Below are 22,034 nucleotides of genomic sequence, written 5' to 3'. Positions count from 1 at the left end.
CTATAACACAGAACTACCTGCGTGCCAAACAGCATAAGCAGCAAGTGGTAGACAGATAAAAGCAAAATACTGCAGATACTGGAAATCGAAACAAAAACAGAAAATGCCAGAAAAACTCAGCAGGTTTGACAGCATCTGTGGAGAGAGAAACAGAGTTAACGTTTCGAGTCCGTATGACCCCTCGTCAGAGCTAAAGAGAAATAGAAATGTGATGGAATTTATACTGTTTAAAGGGGGTGGAGATGGTGAAGCTGGATGGGGGCAAAGGAGAGATTGACAAAGATGGCATGAACAAAAGGACAAAGGGAGTGTTAATGGTAGTGATAAGGGCCTAAAAAAGGTGCTGATAGTGACATAAAGGTAAGAAAGCAGAATGTGATAATAGCAGAACAAGGTAAGCACTCTGTGAAAGAACAACATGGAACAAGTGACAGATGGCCCTTTTGGGGGTGGGGCGGGGGGGTGCAGGAAAGAGGATAGAAAGTGGGATAAAGAAGGCAGATAAAAAAGGGGATACAACAATGAATAAAAAATAAGTAGATATAAAATAATAAATCTTGAAAAAAGGATTAAAAAAGGGGTGATGATAGAGGGGAGAGTTCATGTTCTGAAGTTGTTGAACTCGATGTTAAATCTGGAAGGCTGTAAAGTGCCGAGTTGGAAGATGAGGTGCTGTTCCTCCTGTTTGCGTTGGGCTTCACTGGAACAGTGCAGCAAGCCTAGGATGAACATATGGGCATGAGAGCAGGATGGTGTGTTGAAATGGAAAACAACAGGAAGATCTGGGTCATGTTTGCGGACAGACTGAAGATGTTCCACAAAGTGGTCACCCAGTCTGCGTTTGGTCTTCCCAGTGTAGAGGAGACCGCATTAGGAACAGCGAATGTGGTAGACCAAATTGAAGGAGGTGCAAGTGAAGTGCTTCTTTCACCTGAAATAAGTGTTTGGGCCCTTGGACAGTTGGAAGGGAGGAGGTAAAGGTGTTGCACCTTCTGCGATTGCATGGGAAGGTGCCGTAGGAAGGGGATGAGATATTTGGGGGATGGAGGAGTGGACCAGGGTGTCCGGAGGGAAAGGCCTTATGGAATGCTGATGGGGGGGGTGGTGAGGGAAGATGTGTTTGGTGGTGGCATCATGCTGGAGTTGGTAGAAATGGCGGAGGATGATCCTTTGAATGCGGAGGCTGGTGGGGTGAAAAGTGAGGACAAAGAGGACTGGTTCTGGGAGGGAGAGGAAGGTGTGAGGGCAGAGGGGCAGGAGATGGGATGGACATGGTTGAGGGTGCTGTCAACCACACTTCACTTTGGTTAAGGAAGAAGGAAGACATGTTAGAAGCGCTGTTTTGGAAAGTGGCATCATCGGAACAGATGCGACGGAGGCGAAGGAACTGAGAGAATGGGATGCAGTCCTTACAGGAAGCGGGGTGTGAGGAGCTGCAGTCGAGGTAGCTGTGGGAGTCGGTGGGCTTGCAATGAATACTAGTGGATAGTCTATCACCAGAAATTGAGACAGAGAGGTCAAGGAAGGAAAGGGAAGCGTCAGTGATGGACCATGTGAAGGAGATTAAGGGGTGGAAATTGGAAGAAAAATTGAGAAATTTTTCCAGGTCCAACACTTGTGTTGAAGTGATAGACAGAGCTAAGCGATCCCATAGCCAACAGATCAGATCTGAGCTCTGCAGTCCTGCCACATCCAGTCGTGAATAGTGATGGACAATTAAATAACTCACTGGAGGAGGAGGAGACTTGACAAATAATCCCATCCTCAATGATGGGGGAGCCCAGCACATCAGTGCAAAAATTAAGGCTGAAGCATTTTCTACAATCTTCAGCCAGAAGTGCCGAGTGGATTGTCCATCTCGACCTCCTCTGGAGGACCCCAGCATCACAGATGCCAGTCTTCAGCCAATTCGATTCACTCCACAAGATATCAAGAAATGGCTGAAGGCACTGGATACTGCAAAGGCTTGGGGCCCTGACAATATTCCAGTAATAGTACTGAAAACTTGTGCTCCAGAACTTGCCACATCCCTAGACAAGCTGCTCAAGTACAGGTACAACACTGGCATCTACCGGCTAGGTGCAAAGTTGCCCAGGTATGTCCTTTACACAAAAATCAGGACAAATCCAACCTGTCCAATTACCGCCCCATCAGTCTACTCTCGATCATCAGTAAAGTGATGGAAGGGGTAATCAACAGTGCTTTCAAGCAGCACTTGCTTATCAATAACCTGCTCACCGAGGTCCAGTTTGGGTTCGGCCAGGGCCACTCAGCTCCTGATCTCATTACAGCTGTGGTTCAAACATGGACAAAAGAGCTGAACTCCAGCGGTGAGGTGAGAGTGACTGCCCGTGACTTCAAGGCAACATTTAACCGAGTGTGGCATCAAGGAGCTCCAGCAAAACTGGAGTCAATGGGAATCAGGGAGGAAACTCTCCGTTGGTTGGAGCCATACCTAGCCCAAAGGAAGATGGTTGTAGTTGTTGGAGGTCAGTCATCTCAGCTCCAGGACATCACTGCAGGAGTTCCTCAGGGCAGTGTCCTAGGCCCAACCATCTTCAGCTACTTCATCAATGACTTTCCTTCCATCATAAAGTCAGAAGTGGGGATGTTCGCTGATGATTGCACAATGTCCAGCACCATTCGCGACTTCTCAGATACTGAAGCAGTCCATGAACAAAAGCAGCAAGACCTGGACAATATCCAGGCTTGGGCTGACAAGTGGCAACTAACATTTGCACTCACAAGTGCCAGGCAATGGCCATTTCTAACAAGAGAGAATCTAACCATCACCCCTTGACATTTAATGGCATTACCATCACTGAATCCCCCATTATCAACATCCCGGAGGTTACCATTGACCAGAAACTGCACTGGACTAGCCACATAAATACTGTGGCTACAAGAGCAAGTCAGAGGCTAGGAATCCTACAACGAGTAACTCACTTCCTGACTCCCAATGCCTGTCCACCATCAACAAGGCACTTGCTTAGATGAGTGCAGCTCCCACAACACTTAAGAAGCTTGACACCCTCCAGGACAAAGCAGCCCGCTTGATTGGCACCACATCCACAAACATTCACTCCCTCTACCACTGACGCACAGTGGCAGCAGTGTGTACCGCCTACAAGATGCACTGCAGGAATTCACCAAGGCTCCTTAGACAGCACCTTCCAAACCCATGAGCACTACCATCTAGAAGGACAAGGGCAAGGGTAGCAGATAGATGGGAACACCACCACCTGGAAGTTCCCCTCCAAGTCTCTCCATCCTGACTTGGAAATATATCACCGTTCCTTCACTGTCGCTGGGTCAAAATCCTGGAACTCTCTTCCTAACAGCACTGTGGGTGTACCTACACCACATAGACTGCAGAGGTTCAAGAAGGCAGCTCACCACCACCTTCTCAAGGACAACTAGGGATGGGCAATAAATGCTGGCCCAGCCAGCGAAGCAGTCCATATCCAAATACAGCAAGCCCTAGACAATATCCAGGCTTCATCCCCTGAAAGAATTTTTAAAAAGTGTGAAACAGCTAGCTTCACCTGTTGCTCAAATTTTTGAGATACCTTGCCCTTTCAGGGTAATCTGAGGCACTTTTCAGGGCCGAAAGTGACAGCCTTAGGTCCGTTCATAAGTTTGCATGATATACAACGCGAAATAATCTTATCAGGGTAGCTTTTATCCCGCAGGGTGTCTTTGATGTGCTCTATTTCAGCTTCAAGCTTGCATGATGACTCAACCGGTCAGCACTCTCTTCACATACAGTATAAATTGTTGTTTTTCCCTTGTGTTGGTATTCTTGTGAAGTGTCTGATGAGTGCAAGATGACAAGTTTTGCCAGTCTGTTTCTTCAGCAAGACACATTCCAATAAACTTATGGCAAGTACTTGCTTGATAAATTTGTATTCTAAAATCCTTCTATAATAAATTACTAAAATAATAAAATCTTGTTATAATTTAACTCATTAAAGCAAAGCTGTGTTATGATATAGGTATATTACAATCAACTCCTGTTGCAATGAGCTCTTGCTACACTAGATACTACATTATACCATTACTAAACTGTAGCTGTATTTGACACTGATATTTATGAGAGAACACTTCCATTGATATAATCTGAGGCTGCAGTAAAAACAGTCTTTGCTCAAAGTCTTTGGATTCATACTTTTCAGTAACATATGGAACAACATTCTCTGAAAAGAGAAGTCCGCAATGTGACATAACAGATATCCTTCTAATTATGGGAGGGTCTGATAAGGTGGACACAGATGTTTTCACACAAGTCCAAAACAGAGGGTCATAAACATAAGAAATTTATCAATAAATCCAATGAGGAATTCAGGAAAATTTCTTTGGTAGAGAGTGGTTAGAATGTGGAACTAGCTACTACATGGAGTGACTGAGGCAATTATCATAAATGCATTTAAGAGGATGACAGGTAAGCACATGAGGAGAAAGGACTAGAAGGATATGCTGATAGGGCGAATGATATTAGTGGGAGGATGCTCATGTGGATCATAAACACAGGCATAGACCAGCTATGTTGATTGGTGTGTTTCTGTGGTATACATACTTTGTAATTCAATGTAAGGTTTAGTGCTTGTTGGGGTGAAATGTGGATTTGACCAAAGGTGCAATTTAGATTTTATTTTTTTGAAAAGATATACACTTGCTGAGTTTAAGAACGTAGCATATTGTGGAATACTCATCATGTAGAAATGAAAATAGCTCTATTCAAAAGAGTGACCCAGACTGATGCTGTGTATCCGAAGGAAAGAGGATGGCAAAGGAAAAGAAGAATGAAAGATCCAGTACCTGTTGGCCAGCTTTCCATTCTCACCCACTGCCACCCTGTTTGGTCTCAGACATGAATAAAAATTGTACAAGATGCTTAGAAAAAAAAACATTCTAGAAAACAGAGCTTTGAGCACATAATCTAGGCTGACACTCCTGTTTATTACTGAAGGAGTGCTGCATTGTCAGGGCTGCCACCTTTCAGATGAAAGGTTGAACTGAGGCCCAGCCTGCCCTGTCAACTGGAACTAAAAGATCCCATGGCACTAACTTGGCAAAGAGCTGGCGAGTTCTCCCTGGCATCATGACCAATATTTAATCCCTTAATCAACATTACTAAAACAGATTATCTGGCTGTTATCATATTGTGATTTGTGGGATCTTGCTGTATACAAATTGGTAGCTGTATTTTCAAGTCTTTCAAGTAGTGTTTCTGACTCAGAGGTGAGAATCTACCAACTGAACCAAGGCTGACATCTTCATCCTTGTCTTCAATGAGGCTAGGAAGATATTCTGGAATTTCACTGGATTTACTTTGGGGAGGGTGAGACTTTGTAGAATAAGTGGGTTGTTTAGAGTCCAACGTAAAGCAAAATACACACTGGCTGTGGAAGAAACAAGCTTGTTGGACTGGGGTCACCCTCTGACATCTAAACTCAGTGTATGTTCTCTGACTGATTGTTATGGCACAGCGGATGGTAAATGCTGAGCTGCTTAAATCCCAGAGGGAAACTTGAAACAGCTGCCATAACTGTTTTTCAAATTGTAATTTTATTTCGAGATGCGTGCCTTGAATTCAGTATTAATAAGTCTACCACGACTTGAAGATTTTTGACAAAACTAAAATAAACATTGGTTAATAGAAGAAAAGATTTCATTACTGCTGTAATAGCTCCTAAATCTCCTAATTAATCTAGCTCTCAGTAATACCTCCGTTAAGGCAACAGTAAAACAATATTGATTTCAACAGACCCAGTCAATGCACACAATACCCTGGACAGTGATAGTCAAGGTGAATTCTCTTAGATTCAGTCCCTGGAGACAGCAGCTTGGTACATAGAGACAGGAAGCTTTTCACACTTGTTCGATTTTAGAATGCCTTCTTCTCATACATAACCTTATCTTCTTTATAGATGTTTCTCCCTTTTTAATGTAAATCCCATTGTTCCAATGGGTCTTTGTAACTTTACTTTTTCCATAATATAGCACTCATATTATCAGAAATCTTTGGGAAAAATAGATACATGGATTGGCTTAGCCTCTGTTGGCTAGGTGTAGCACCTTACCATCTCTTTGAAATTCACAACTCTGGTTTATCTAAAAATGCAAATGTTCCTCACACCTCACATTCTAAAATTTCAGCCATGTTTATGTATTTAGCATTTCAAACCAAGCTTTTCCTTTGATACATCAAAGCACCCAGACCAGCTGTCTGTAATTCAATTAAAACCCCCCCGCACACAACCTCACATAGAAACTAACCCAAACGCCACTATTAACCTAGCTTTACAATAAATCACAATAATATCATGAAAATTATTACATTTTCATGACACTGATGTTAACCATGAAACAGGGTGTGAGTGTTTCAGGCAGTGATGTGACGTACCTGTAACCTGCAGACTGCTGTGGCCTTGCTGACACCAGATATTCTCCCCATACGGTGTGTCGCTGTGCTGCAATGTTCTGGAGCTTACCAGGTGCTTTGCCCATTTCTCAGCCTTCTTGCTGATTTCTGGGTTCAGGGTTAACGGCCCCACTCCATGCTTCGCCCGATATTCATTCAGAGATTTCAGCAACTGCGCAGCAAAACCTCCAGAACCTTCACCTAAAAGAAAGAGATCTCAGTGATGTACTGTGACTGGGAACTGCAGAGCCTGTAGAGTGAGGGAGCTCAGCCTGAAGCAGCACAATGTCTCTCTCTCTCTCCCCCTCCAGGAAATGTGGAACACAACATTTCTCTCTCCCTCTCCCCTGGGAATGTGGCACCACCGTGTGGTAGTGCCCTGAAGTATCAATTTATTTGATGTGTTTTTGTTGGCCTTCCACGTTCCATCTTAGTAAACTTGAGCTTATCCAAAACTGTGCTACCTATATTCTAACTCATACCAAGTCCCATTCACCTCTGTGCTCACTGAGCTACATTGGCTCCTGGTTTGGTAAACAGTCAATTTTAAAATTTTCATACAGAAACAGAAAATGCTGGAAAAACTCAGCAGGTCTAGCCGTCTCATTTGGCATTAGCCAAATTCTCAACCTTGTTTTCAAATCCCTCCATGGTTTCACCCCCTATTCTCTATTTCTGCCTTCAGGGCATATAGGTGTCACTGGTAAGGCCAACATTTATTGCCCATCCCTAATTACCCTTGAGAAAATAGTGGTGAGCCACCTTCTGGAACCACTACAGTCTGTGTGATGAGTATTTTTCGTAGCAGTTTTGATACAACTGAGTGGCTTACTAAGCCAGTTCAGAGAGCAGTTAAGAGTCAACCACATTATTGTGGGCCTGTAGTCTCATGTAGGCTAGACCCAGTAGGACAGCAGGTTTCCTTCCACATAGAACATTAGTAAACTGGATAGATTTTAGCAGCAATCCAGTAGTTTCATTGACACCATTACTAATACTAACTTAATTAACTGAATGTGAAATCTACAGTTGCTGTGGTGGGATTTGAAACTGTAAGGAACATATCTTTTTATTTCTGTTGGACTGGTGTAAAGAACATATCTTTTTATTTTCTGTTGGACTGGGGATTAAAATTACAATGGCTGCAGTTTGAAAGACATGTCCACTGGAATAGGATGAGCGATATATATAATGTTACAGCCCCGGAACAGAGTATGCCATGAAAGACAGAAGGGTGCCGGAAAGGAGTCCTGGGCCAAGGGAGCTGCCTGGCAATAAAGTTTTAATTGGCTCCTGACAAGGTGCCCAGGTTTTGTGTGCGAGCAGTGCAGCAGCAGAATAGCTCCTAGCCTGAAGGGAAAAAGACCTAAAGCCTCTTTCTCCTATGTGTGGAAGATTCCAGGAATTCCACAATAATAGCTAGCTGGCTTTTTCTCCTCATATCTCTATAACCTGCTCTCTTTCTGACAATCCCTGTCAAGAGGCAAAGGGGAAAATCACTGTTAAGAGACATTGAAAAGCAAGTGCTCAACTAGTGAACTAAAAACTGAAAGTTCTGGAAGATCATCTCGTGGCATCAACAAGAACTGAAAGGAATTTGGAAGACATTGATCAAAATCAACCCATCGACTCATGTACTCCAGAATTGGTGCTATTGAACTGTTTTATCCCACCCTTAAAATCTATGTTTTTGTGTGTCTTATATGTGTGTGTATAGGGATCTAAGAAGGGGCAGAGTTTAGGTTATAGAGTTAGAAATTAGCAGTTCATATTTTCTTTCTTTTGCCACTGGTTAATGACAGTTTGTTCAATAACCACTTATTTACATATTAAGTTGACAAACCTGGTGCTCATATTCTGTTAACCTAAATTAAACTGTTAGGTAGAATTGGGACAATCTGGTGGTTTGGTCAAAGTTTTCACATTTGTTGCAGCTCGGGGAACAGTGGGGCTTGATATTATAGCGCATTATCCCCAGTGAGCCATGACAAACTCACATCCAATGTATTATTATTAATTTAGGTTTCTGGATTACTCATCCAGTAACATATTCACTATGCTACTTTACAACTTTCTGAGATCTCTGCGCTCCTCCAATTCTAATCTCTTATACGTCCCTGATTTTAATCACTCCAACATTGGCAGTTGTGCCTTCAGTTGTCTAGATCCTAAACTCTGGAATTCTCCCTCCAGTAACTTCTCTGCCTCTTTATCTCTTCCTTCTCCTTTAAGATGCTCCTTACAACCTACCTGGGGATGCCAGCTTCTGGCCATACATCAGGAATTCTATGGAACTTTATCATGCTAGAGTTTCTGTCCATCCCGTGGAAGGCCATGGGTATCGGAATGGGTCTCACAATATCAGGAGCTCACATGTCTCTGGCTCCAAAGGAACCCTGGATAGTGGAATGACCATTGATACTAACTTGCCAGGCAGTATGTTTGGGCCCCGCCCTGATGATCCTGGCTGGAATTATGCCCTGGACTCTTCCCAAATATAGCTGTTTTTCCTGGCTGGGTAGAGGGAAGGGTTGTGTAACTTATGGAAGTTACCTTGAACTGGCAATTTGTGACACGGTCTGTGGGCTTTGGAGCAAGACACTCATCTGGATACATCCCTTGTGTTAGAGTTGTCAGCTCCAGTGGTACTTATTTCTAGGGCCTGGGGGTGGGGGGGGGAGGTTTCATCACATTATGTCCAACCGCCCAACCAACCCCAATGCTCCTGCAATTGGTTACCTGACATGTCTATCCTTGTGAAACAACGCTATCCTACACCAATTAGAGATCAAACAGACTCTCCTTTAGCTGATTGGATGAATTCTGACAATCTCTCAAACAGCCTTAATGTAAAACACACAATTATTTTTAGTGCTGCTGTGAGTTTTCACAGCAGCGTCTGAAAGATGGATCCTTAATGCCTAGAGTCTCCAGGGCAATCCTGAAGGGTTGGCAACCCTATTTGTCATGTGACCACCTGCCAGTGGGATGCAACTTGAGGCAAACCCGTACTCCTCAACTAAACCCCACAAACTTCAGCAGTGTTAACAGATGAAGTGTTGAATGGGATTCCCTGTGTAGGATCTCCAGCCCTAGTGAATCTACAAGAACCATCCTACATATAAATATTTATCTACATATAAGCATTTGTGGATGTGGTGATTTGCTAGCCATATTCGCAGAGAAATGCTCTGGGCAACCTTTCTTCTCCAAGGGGATGGTTCCATTCAGTCGATTTCCCTTAAAGATTATTTAAGAAGTCTGCATTTCTCAGAGAACAAAACCCATACCTGCCAGTGGTGCCACCTTGCTTGTTCCAGGTGTCTTGCCGCGCTCTCCTTGTGCTGATGCACCTTTGTCCTCCTTCACCTTGCTGCCAATGGGCAAGACATTTTTAGCAAAGTAGCCCGGGTTGGTGATGTTACCAACTGGGTTGAACTGAGCCACCACAATGGTGAGACCTTTGCCATTAGATGCCAGGCCAACCCCGATCTCCTTGGTCTCTCTCCAAACCAATTGTGTGAAATGACCTGCAGGGCAACAACAATCAGGTGATTTACAAAGAGTACAGGACAGTGCAGTCAACATGTATGATCCACAGCTTCTGCCATCCAATAATGTTCATGAGTTGTATCTTCCATAGAGCTCAGAGCCTATGGCATCTTCGAACCTTTTGGGCAGAATCTTATCACCTTGATTTTGGTGGAGTATCAGGACCATTTTTGGATTGGAAACCTGAATGTAATAATAGTGAACCTTTCCACTGCTCTTTCTGGAACGTGACTGATTAAGAGTCTACCTCCAGGCTTATCGACCAATTGAGGAGAGCTGGCGGGATGACACGGCCAGTTTGTCAGAGGAAGAATTTCCATTTAAAAGGACCACAGCATGATGCAGAGAAGCTCATCAGCACTTGGATTTTTAGGCTGCAGCACACACACGGATAGTGAGAAGGCCTGGGAAGGCTGCAATCCCCAGTCCCAGTCTCTTGCTCTTATCTGAAGCTCCAGCTGGGAAGGTGAGGGGCTGCATGAAGTGAGCTCTCCCAAGGACAGGTAGAAGAGGAAAAGCACTGCAGGAATGGATGGAAGGGCCAAAGAAGTGAACTGCAGTACTGGGTTCCCTCCAATCTGGAGACAGTGCACAATGGGCATCTTGGACTTCAGGAGTGCATAACAGTTGAGTGGCATAACACTTTCAGGCGTCAAATCGCATTCACTGACTTCTTCTGCATTCTTCTGCAAGGCACTCCTCAGAGCAACACATCTTGCAGCTGCACTCATTCCTCTTTCTGAAGGCACCTTATGTCACCATCTGAAGAGCCAACACTCACACCGACTCTCAGCTTATAGTCATCTCGCACCCATGCCTCAGTCACCTTCCACAAACTGTCGCCTCTGCACACCACACAAGCCATTATGAAAACTCCATAGAACCATAGAAAAGCTATGGCACAGAAAGCGGCCATTCAGCCCTTCATGTCTGCACTGGCCAGAAAGAGAAAAAGGAAACTAGCCTCTCATTTTAATCCCACTTTCCAGCACCTGCTCCATTGCCTTACAGGTTACAGCACTTCTGATGCAGATCCAGGTATCTTTTAAATAATAGCCTCAACCACCAACTTAGGCAGTGAATTCCAGATGCCCGCCACCCTCTGGGTGAAAAGGTTTTTCATGCCCCCTCTAATCCTTCTACCAATCACCTTAAATCTATACCCCCTGGTAATTGACCCCTCAGCTAGGAGAAATGAATCTTTCTTGTATACCCTATCTTGGTCCCTCATAATTTTGTGCATTTGAATTAGGTCACCCTTTAGCCTCCTCTGTTCTAAGGAAAACAACCCCAGCCGATCCAATCTCTCCTCATTGCTGCAATTTTCAAGCCCTGGCAACATTCTTGTAAATCTCCTCTGCACTCTCCCCAGAACAACTATGTCCTTCCTGTAATGTGATGACCAGAACTGTACGCAAAATTCCAGCTGTGGCCTAACCAGCATTTTATACAGTTTCATCTTTACATCCCTGCTTATGTATTCAATACCTTGTCCAATAAAGGAAAACATTCCATATACTTCCTTGACCACCTTGTACACTAGTCCTGCCACGTTCAAGGATCTGTGGACATGCACTTCAAGGTCTCTCACTTCCTCAAACCCTCTCAATGACTTCCTGTTTATTGAGTATTCCCTTGCTTTGTTTGTCCCCCAAAATGCATTACCTCACACTTTTCTGGATTGAATTCCATTTGCCACCTCTTTATCCACTCAACCAAACCATTGAAAACATTCTGGAGTCGAAAGCTATCCTTTTCACTATCAATCACATGGTCAATTTTTGTGTCAACTGCAAATTTCCCAATCATGCCTCCCACATTTAAGTCCAAATCATTAATATAGACAACAAACAGCAAGGGTCCCAACACTGATCCCTGTGCAACACCACTGGAAACTGGTTTCCATTCTCAAAAACATACATCGACCATTACCCTTTGGGTTTCCTGTCACTAAGCCAATTTTGGGTCCAACTTGCCACGTTCCCTGTATCCCATGAGATCTCACTTTCCTGGCCAGTCTGCCATGTGGGACCTGGTCAAATGCCTTACTGAAATCCATGTAGACAACATCCAATACACTACCCTCATCAATCCTCCTTGTTAAGTAGTAAGACATGATCTTCCCCTAACAAAACCACGCTGTGTATCCCTGATCAATCTGTGCCTTTCTAAATGACAGTTGATCCTGTCTCTCAGAAGTGTTTCCAATAATGTGCCCACCACCGAAGTCAGACTGACCGGCCTATAATTTTCTGGCCTATCCCTCACACCCTTTTTAAATAATGGTGCAACGTTCACAGACCTCCAATCCTCCGGGACCTTGCCTGTATCTAGTGAGGATTGGAAAATGATCCTCAGAGCATCTGCTATTTCCTCCCTGGCTTCCTTTACCAGCCTGGCATATAATCCATCTGGTCCTGGTGATTTATCCATCTTCGAGGACGCCAGTCCCTCCAGTATTTCCTCTCTCACTATGCTATTGTATCTGACATTTCACACTCCTCTTTAACTAGAATGTCTGCATCATCCCTCTCCTTAGTGTCACCACATACATCTTTGATAGGCCCTACCTTCTTCTTAGTTATTCTCTTGCTCTTAATGTACTGGTAAAACATCTTAGGATTGTTTTTAATTTACTTGCCAATATTTTTTTGTATCCCTCTTTGCTTTCCTAATTTCCATTTTTACTTCACCCCTGTACTTTCTGTACTCCTCTAGGCTTTCTACAGTCTTTTGTGACTGTCATAAGCTTTCTTTTTCTGCTTTATGTTTGCCTGTATGCTTCTGGATAGCCAGGGAGCTCTAGATTTGGCAGTGCCACCCTTTTTCTTCGTGGGGACATGTTTGTACGGTGCCCGTAGAATCTCGCCTTTGAATGACTCCTACTGATTTGACACAGTTTTTCTGCTTATTCTCCTTGCAGGAGATGAAATGTGTTGGAGTGGGTGAGGGGGGGGTGGGTGGTTGGGCCTTCAGTGACAGGCTTCTTGTCAGCCACTGGCAATGCATGTCCATCAGGTGCATTGGGAAGGCGGTCTAGCACCATGAGGATGCAGATGTCATCTCTGACCTAGCACAAGAGCCTGAGCCTATGGAGGTACTGGTGCTTGCACATGTTGGCATAGCTGGTCCTCTGCCTGTAGATGCTGGGGTCTAACCTCCTTCCAGCTGTGTCTCGATGGCCACCCCTCTGCCCTGTGCAGGGGCATGTGGCTGAGGGGAAGGCAGTTGGTGCTGCTGCTGGTGTTGCCTGGGCCCTCAGCGGAGGTGAACAGTGGAGCCGAGGTGAAGGCTGGCAACAGGGGAGTAAAGCTGAAGGCGGGTGAAGTGTTAGACATGTGAAGTGATTTCCAAGCAGGTGGAAATCACCTGTCATGCATTGATAGTTTTCCACAGCAACTTCTAACCTGGCCATGTTTGCTGTTCCTTAGTGTGACTGATCAAAGTCTACCCACCTTGTCAGTAACACTGAAGAAGTCTCTGTACTTTCTCCACCTTCTCTTATCTGCTGGGTTGGAGATACAATATGGATCTGTTCCCTGTTGTGCAAAATCTCTCATAATTGGCTACCTCATGGTTTTAATTGTCTTCCCACTGCAGCCCTGGAGGTTCCTACCTTCACTTGCAACCCTTCCTGGACAAAGACGGAAGGGGCAGGAATGCAGCTGGATACTGGCCAAATCACATTTTTTGTAATTTTCCTGGCCCCTGCCTTGAAACTAGCCTCCACCAGGCTGGGAAAACTACCCCCTGCACCCCGCTAATCCCCTCCCGCATGATGCTGGTTAGTTCTCATCTCTGTCCAAACGACCAGTCAGAAACATCACTCAAACACAGTGCTATCAGAATGTTCTTGTACCGTACATGAAGAGCTCGATGTTTTATTACTGAAATTAACAGAACGCACCATCAGTCAAAACAAAGTGAGGAGATCAACTAAGTCACTGTTAGGTAATTAAACTTAAAAAGGCAGACCCTTCTCCCCATGCCCACTTGTAACCCATCCCCATCCTCACCCCCTCCGCTCCCATACTCTCCCCACCCCATCCCCTCTTCCATCTTAACCTCCATCCCCACCCTGTCCCCTCCACTTCCCCTCCATTCTCAGCTCCACCCACCCCATCCCCTCCACACCCCCCATCCACTCCCCACCCGCATCCTCACCTCATCCCCTTCCCACCCCACCCCCTCCTCACACTCACCCCAGTCCCTCCTCACCCCATCCCTTCCTGACCCCATCCCCTCCATACCCTCACCCCATCCCTTCCCCAATCCCACCTCATCCCCTCTCCACATCTATCCCCTCCCCACCCTTACCCCAACCTCCCATTCCCACCCCAGCCCTGACCCACCCCTACCCCCATCCTCACCCCAACTCCACTCCCTCCCCACCCACCCCTCCCCAACCACCTTCCCCATTTCTATCCCCACCCCCCCTCCCCACTCCTGCACTATCTACTCCCAAACCCGTTTCCACACCTCCATCCCCATAGCCTCCCTACCCCTATTCCCATCCCTACACCCATTACACTGTGCTCATAGTTCTAGGATTTTTCTGCTTTCTCTTTTAATGAGGATCAGTCCATGGTTGCAATAATTGGACTAGAATTGTCCTTTAAGACTTGCTGTTGTTTCTCTCCTCATTAGTCCCAGAACTGATTATAAATTGGGTTCATAAAAAGATAGTTACCGCAATTCTTCTGAAATCCAGGAGAGGAGAAATCATAATGTTTAATTTCATTGTACCAAGAATCAGCAACTTCCTGCCCTGTGAACATTAAAATACTGACAGTCACAGAAAGGCAATTGGCTTACACAAAATTTAATTTAAGGGAAAGCCATTAGAGAGCAGGATCTGGATTCTGAGGAGTTCCCCCAGGTATAACAACATTCTATCGTGCTGTAGTTAATGGGAATTAAACAAAGACTGAGCACTGGAAAGCAATAGGTGAAGGTAAATGCCGAACCATTGGTTGGGGAAGATGATTTTATTGATTGGCGGAGCAGGCTCAAAGGGTTGAATGGCCTACTTCTGCTTCCATTTTCACAGACCTTCAGTTACTCCCTCTTTATGAAAACCTATCTGTATTCTTGGCCTCAGTATCTCCACTGATCTCTGGTGAAATTCCCTCCCTCTCCTTTGTGGCTATAACTCCGTTTCCTGTCTTTTGCCAAAGATTTCTGCCATGTCAACCAATGCCAACTATCCTTAAAGGCCAAGGGATTCATCACTTGCCCTTTCCCCTGCACGTGAGCATTCAAATGTCGGTGAGATGGTTTGATACTCGGGCCATTTCCCTTTGGATGGAATCGTCCAAGATTTGCACTAAGTGCAGTGGCAGGTGGGCAAATAAACATTTTACCTGCCGGCCGCAATGGCAGCTTTTTCATCCCAAGCCCGCCTCATTAATCATATGTTCTTGGGAACGTGCTGTTTTGTTGGTAGGCGAGCTCTCATTCATCCTTCACGCCATCACTTCGCCGGTTCCTCACGCCAAGCGCCATATTTAAACAGCAGCCACATGCACACCCCTCAGTGCTTCTAGCCCAGGATGGCTGTACAGAAGACATGGCCCCGAAAGGCAACAAGACTGCAGCAGCCGCCGATTCAATGACACGTTCCTGAAAAGTCTTTTGGACACCGTGGGGGCCCGCCATGATGTCCTCTACCCCCCCCCACTCTGGCCACAGGAGGGGCAGCAACATCACCAATCTGGCCTGTGAGGTGCTAGCAGTGCCAGTGCCCTGCAAAAGAGGACAGCCACTCAGTGACGAAAGAGGGTGAATGATCTCCATTCCACCAGGGTAAGTCACTCTTCTCATCACTCTCAACTCACACAATCACAAACCCATCACACACCCACAGAGTCCTCACTCACTGCCAGTTCAAGGGACATCACCATTCACTCTCTCACACACACCTTCATTGTCCTCATCCCATCTGTGAGACTACTCTTGGCACATGCCAGTCCTACTTATCATCTGGCCTGGCTGGCGCTCTGCTTACACTCTCTCTATCTGTCTTCATGCAGGACAACTTGGCACACAACAAAAGGGAAGGGTTGCATAATGGTGGAGTATGAAACATAAGTGAGTAAGTATGGTTGACTGAATGCCTGAAATCAAGATCCTCATGGACTTTGAAAATAGAGTTGTACAGCTGGCCGGTGAAGATCTGGATAGTTCCTGTGCTGACGGTGAGGTCGGCGGTGCTCTATCAAATAAGGGTCCAGCAGTGCAATATCCATTAGACAACCATGCTGTGAGTGATGTGTCCTGTTTCACAGGCCACTGCCATGCACTAATTATCTCCCATTGCTTTCGCAGGCACATCTGGGAAACAGTTGAGGGAGTCCATGATCCAGGTCCTTGACTCAAGCCCCAAAAACACCTCAGAAGAGGAATTTGCTGAAACCCCAATAGAAGACCCGTCACAGCACTCACCCACACCCTCCACCAGTGCAGAGACACACACCTCAGTGTAGCCTAGTTCTAGAGTAGCCTCGGGATCACAATGAAGTGAGCACATCACACTTTCTGATCCACAGCAGGTGGCAGCAGGGACTTCTTAGGTTTCGGTCATGCAGAGGACTGCTGGAGGCCAGAAATCTGCTGAGTCCAAGTCAGACGACGAGCTCGATCTCACTCCAGCTTCCCCTTCTTCTCAAGGGGTCAGCCAAGGGGCCCTTGAGCACCCATAGGGAGGAGGATCAGTAGGTGCACACCCCTGGGAGCCATCCATCCAGGTGACTTTGGGAGTGTCCAGCCCATCCGAATTCCCTCTTCCTGCGACTCCAACAGCTCCAGCTCCACTGGCCGAGGAGGGTGCCACTGCCACACAGCAGGACCCCGAAAGCAGGCCAGGGCCCTCCAGAGGAGCCCGCCAAGGTCATCACAGATAGGGTTTAGCGGTCAGCAGGCTTCTTCCACCTCTGCTGTGGATGACCGGGGAGCGCCAAGACACAGCAGCAGGGTTATGAAGGTTAAGAAATGTACTTGTGCAGCCTGGGCACGGGTGTTAATCGCTTGTACATAATGTTCACTATTGTAAATAAACTCCCAAGAATGTCTCCTCGCCTATGGCTCCTTGTTATGAGAGCAGTGCTTGCGTCATTCAGATGTGAAGTCTTAGTTCCTGCATAAGGTAAAGGCAGGTATCTTAGTCCAGGGTCTCTTCCCTGTGCAGTGTGTAATCTTCAGAGCAAAGCGATGGTCCGCTTCACATTCACTGGACACATTACTGATTCTTGCACCACGATGGTGCTTGTCATTGCTGCCAGAATGTTGTGGGCAGGCATCACAGAGTTCCATCATTCTCTGTGCTCTCAGCACCTTTCAGGTGGGGCTGGCTCCCATCTCTTCAGCATCTGTGACCTGTGATGCTGTGCTCCTGAAGGGGTCAGGTACTGAAGGCTGACAAAGAATCAGGTGCTTTTAAAGTTTCATGGTTGTGTCTCTATGATCCTGATCACAGAGCGCAAGCGAGCTGCCCTCAGCCAGACAGGAGTCAGACATTCACAGAGGCTATTTGAAGATCTATGGAGTGTCCTCACTGCATGTCATCGTCATCCTCCTGCAATCAAATGACTATTAGGACCTCCGCTGCGTTTCCATGACAGAAGCATTATCACAGAGGGTATGTGCGCTGCCATCAGCCACACGGTAGTTAAACATTCCCAGATGTGATGTGAGCATGTATAGTGTCTCCTCACTTGTCACCATCATCCTTCATGAATCCAGCAGCTATGTGGGCCTCCCAGGCGTGCTTGCCTCAATTGGCCAGTGCAAGGAACTCATGGTCATCATCCTCGCTTTCAAGGACCTCCTCACCCTCATCCCCATTGGTGTCCTCCTCATTGGAGGAGAAGGTGCAGCTCCTCCATCTCCTCCTCAGCCAGCTCCTCTCCCCGTTGCAGCGCCAGGTTATAAAGGGCGCAGCAGGCAACAATGATGTGTAATACTCTCTGTGGATTATATTGCAGGGCTCCACCAGATCAATCCAGGCACTGGAACCTCATTTTTAGCATCCCAATCATCTGCTCCACCAAAGTGGGAGTTACAGCATGAGCCTCGTTATACCTCCTCTCTGCTGCAGTCTGAGGCCACCGCACGGGTGTCATCAGCCATGTCCTCTGCGACTAGCCCTTGTCCCTGAGGAGCCAATCCTGAAGCCTCTGTAGCCCCCAGAAGACATCAGGGACCTGCGACCTACAGAGAATATAGGAGTCATGGACACTCCATGGAAACCATGCGCAGACCTGCAGGATGCATTTGTGGTGGTCACACACCAGCTGCACATTCAGCAAGTGGAAGCCCTTGCAATTGACATAGTTAACTGCTTGTTGCCACGGAAATCTGAGTACCATGTGAGTGCAGTCAATGGCATCCTGCACCTGTGGGAAACCAGAGATCTGGGCAAATCCCAGCCCTCTTGCATCCTGGTTTTCTTGGTCCTCGGTGAAACGCACTAAATTGTGTGCCTCTGTGAAGATGGTGTCCTTCGTCTTTAAGGTAAATCTTTAGGGGGGTAAAATTAGTTGAGAACGCTGTTATAGCGTATGGGATCCTTAATTTTCTTTATACAAGAATAGAACACAAAAGTAAGGAGTTATGCTAAATTTTATAAACTAATGATTCGGCTCACTTGGAGTGCCTGTACATGTCTGGGCATCGCATTTAAGGAAAAATGTCAACATCCTGGACTGTAATTCTCCATCCCCATTGGCATCGGACGTCATGGCGGGCAAGAGTAGACAATATGGCGAGAAGGCCAAAAATTGTTTTTACGCAGTTGTGAAACCAGTTCGTGATCGTCCACTCTACCCATCAATGATGGGCCACCCTTCCCACTGTCCAATATTGGGGACGTTATTTTAATACATTTGCATCTAATTATAAGCCCTGCTTGCTGGAATCATCTCCCCATGCTGGGTCATTTGGGCACACAATGTACACGGACTGCAGTGGTTCAAGCAGGCAGCTCACCACCACCTTCTCAAGGGCAACTAGGGATGAACAATAAATGTTGGTCGCGAAAGCCATGTCCACATCGCGTAAATAAATAAAATAAACAAGTGAGGAGCGCTAGGTGAGCTGCACTTCACTTGGGACTTCGAGGTTTGTTTGCCCACCTTGCTTCGGGCAGCATTCGCAGTCATCAGTGCCAGGATTCACAGGCAATGCCACATCACTTTTAGGGGGGATCACGGCAGGTCTTCACCCACTAGAACAGCTGTTAAGTGGGGGTGGCATTTCAACAGCTGCAGGGCTAGGGCTTGCTTAGGGAAGGGGGAGAAGTGGCCTCAGGCAAAGGAAGAGTTTGCAGGGTGTGGGCTGTATGGAAAAATCACGTGGAAACAACAGCTGCAAACTGAAGTCAAACCTGTACTGTAACTGGGGCATATTACAATGTGGAATGTGGTGAGAATGTGGAAGGGATAGAAGGATACGCTGATAGGGCTAGATGAAGTAAAATGGAAAGAGACTTGCATGGCACATTAATACCGCCATTAACTTGTTGGGCTGAATGGCCTGTTTCTGTGGGGGAGTGGGAGGAGGATGGATTTTTGGGGGACCTTTGGCGATCTCCAAGACTCCAGCCCATCTGTCTGAAACAGGTTTTAGACCCTTTAAATATCACTAATTAGAGATCTGATATCAATTTACCGACCAAATTTGACGAAGCGGCAGAAGCCTCTGCTCCCCATGTTCTGCTCAGTTTTTCTGGGTCGACTGAGGCCACTGAGAAAAGATGTGTGATTATATTTACTTACCTTAGAGTGGAGTCCAGAACAAGGAAACATAACTTTAAAATTACTGTAGAGTTAAGCTGTTCAGGGTGATTTCAGGAAGCACATCTTCACACAAAGGATAGTGGAAATCTAGAACTCTCCCACAAAAAGTTGGGCTGGAGGTCAACTGAAAATCTCTAATCTGCAATTGATAGTTTTTTTCAAGTAAAGGCTACAGACTTGCCAGGATCTAACTGAATGGCTGAACAAGCTTGAAGGGCTGAATGGCCTACCCTTATTCCTGGGGAACCAGGAGGAGCAGGAGTGCTGATTCAAGCCTCATGATAGTTACTGGTCTGGTCTCACCTTTCCTAACTGATCATCTCCCCTTTGCTCCCTGCTCGCTGCCCTATTTGGATTGGTGCATAGCATTAGCCTATTATGTCCCTCTTAGAGCAACGATTAAAGTGGATAGGTTCAGGGTTGCTGACGAATACCTTTAATGAGTATGCCCTGGATGTGTGGTTAGGAACTGGCCCAAGGTCTGACCTGAAACATTAATTCTGTTTCTCTCTCCACAGATGCTGCCAGACTTGCTGAGAATTGCAAGCATTTTCTGTTTTTATTATTATAGTTCATGAGTCCAATGACTCAAAATAATGCAAGAAACTAAGGATGAAAAAGGAAGGCTGAGTAAATATCCTGGATTTACTTTCAGGGAGAGAACATTTTCGCAGTATCCTTTAGCAGGAGTTTCAGTTGGTTGAATCCAGAGTAGAGCAAAGTACACACTGGCTGCGGAAGGAACAAATTCGATGGACTGGGGTCACCCTCTAAACCCAGTGTATATTCTCTGACACTGATGTTAACCATGAAACAGGGTGTGCGTGTTTCAGGCAGTGATGTGACGTACCTGTAACCTGCAGACTGCTGTGGCCTTGCTGACACCAGATATTCTCCCCATACGGTGTGTCGCTGTGCTGCAATGTTCTGGAGCTTACCAGGTGCTTTGCCCATTTCTCAGCCTTCTTGCTGATTTCTGGGTTCAGGGTTAACGGCCCCACTCCATGCTTTGCCCGATATTCATTCAGAGATTTCAACAACTGCGCAGCAAACCTTCCAGAACCTTCACCTAAAAGAAAGAGATCTCAGTGATGTACTGTGACTGGGAACTGCAGAGCCTGTAGAGTGAGGGAGCTCAGCCTGAAGAAGCACAATGTCTCTTTCTCTCCGGGTAATGTGAACATGTCTGGAGATTGCAGTCCTTTAGCCACCTAAGCACTGAAATTCCCTCCCTAAACATCTCCGCCTCTTTAACTCTCTCTAGCCTTAAGATGCTCCTTAAAACCTACCATTTTGTTCAAGCTTTTGGTTACCTGCCCTAATATCTCCCTATGCTACTCATAAAATGTTGTTTTCTAATGCTCCTGTAAAGTAGCCTGGGATGTTTTACTACATTAAAGTTGGATATATAAATGCAAGTTATTGTTGCCTCTCACTTCCTCTCAGCTTTGCATCACATTTGCCAAGTCCTGTGAACTACCACCTTGACAGGATGTGATGTATTAGTCCCATGACTTGTAGTTGTAGAGTAAGGGGTGAATTCTAATAATAGCTACTGAGCAAGTGCATAAGTAGCTATGTCAGTGATGTCACTCACTGAGAGGAGATGACTGGGCAGCATTTTAGAGAGTAGCTCCAGCTCAGTCTTGGCCTTACTTAACCTTTGTAAATAGTATGTAAATAAATGTGTTTTCAACAAGAGACCATTACCTCCAGCAAGATCTCCTAGAGTAAGAAGCTAATGAATCCCAAGATAAAACTATGATAGCAGATGGTGGCAACAGTGTCTGCACCCACAGAGAAACAGTAGAAAACGGTGGGAAAACCTCAACTGAAGCCCAGCAACAGTGCAGCTCAGTGGATGAAGGACTTTGTGGCCAACCCAGCAACCACACGGGAGATGACTGAATAACAAGGGCAGCCCAGCGACTGGCAAGGCAACTTTAAATCATGGTGAGAAATGACTACTACTTTGTCCCTACCAGAATCCATTCAAAATATTGAGGGATGCAAGCAGGCTGATCAATGGCAAAATTGGCCAAGACTTTTTACCCAGTACCACAATGCGTCAGGTCTTGCAAGTAAAGAGAACAAACATCAAGTTAGCACTTTGTTATATGCTGTTGGGAGCAGAGCAGACGATGTACTGGCCAGACAGGGGATGAACGAAGAGCCTCCTACGATGATGTCATCAGAGCTTTTGACTATTACTTCGGTCTTCATAAAAATATTGTCATTGAGATTTGTCATTGTCATTAAACGGC

General features: G+C 45.9%; 1 protein-coding gene and 1 long non-coding RNA gene across 7 annotated transcripts in view; one reads left to right on the top strand and one right to left on the bottom strand.

The window, feature by feature from the left end:
- The window catches only part of glipr2 (GLI pathogenesis-related 2), a 93,567-nt gene that overhangs the window by 36,302 nt on the left and 35,231 nt on the right, over positions 1–22,034 (bottom strand). For all 6 annotated transcript variants that reach the window (XM_041194186.1, XM_041194187.1, XM_041194185.1 and 3 more), the window contains 4 exons: positions 20,621–20,839; positions 14,667–14,744; positions 9,715–9,954; positions 6,407–6,625 (listed from right to left, as the gene is read on the bottom strand). In XM_041194186.1, coding sequence (XP_041050120.1) covers positions 6,407–6,625; positions 9,715–9,954; positions 14,667–14,744; positions 20,621–20,839 — 756 coding nt within the window. The remainder of the gene's footprint in view (positions 1–6,406; positions 6,626–9,714; positions 9,955–14,666; positions 14,745–20,620; positions 20,840–22,034) is intronic.
- On the top strand, positions 4,362–21,188 carry LOC121281309. The gene is made up of 2 exons (XR_005943858.1): positions 4,362–4,441; positions 20,289–21,188. It is a non-coding gene; the product is annotated as an uncharacterized LOC121281309 (long non-coding RNA).

This window comes from Carcharodon carcharias, chromosome 8, assembly GCF_017639515.1.
Source record: "Carcharodon carcharias isolate sCarCar2 chromosome 8, sCarCar2.pri, whole genome shotgun sequence".
In the NCBI taxonomy this organism is placed as follows: domain Eukaryota; kingdom Metazoa; phylum Chordata; class Chondrichthyes; order Lamniformes; family Lamnidae; genus Carcharodon; species Carcharodon carcharias.
Note: the sequence above shows the minus strand (reverse complement) of the source record. Positions and strands in the feature narration are given on the sequence as shown.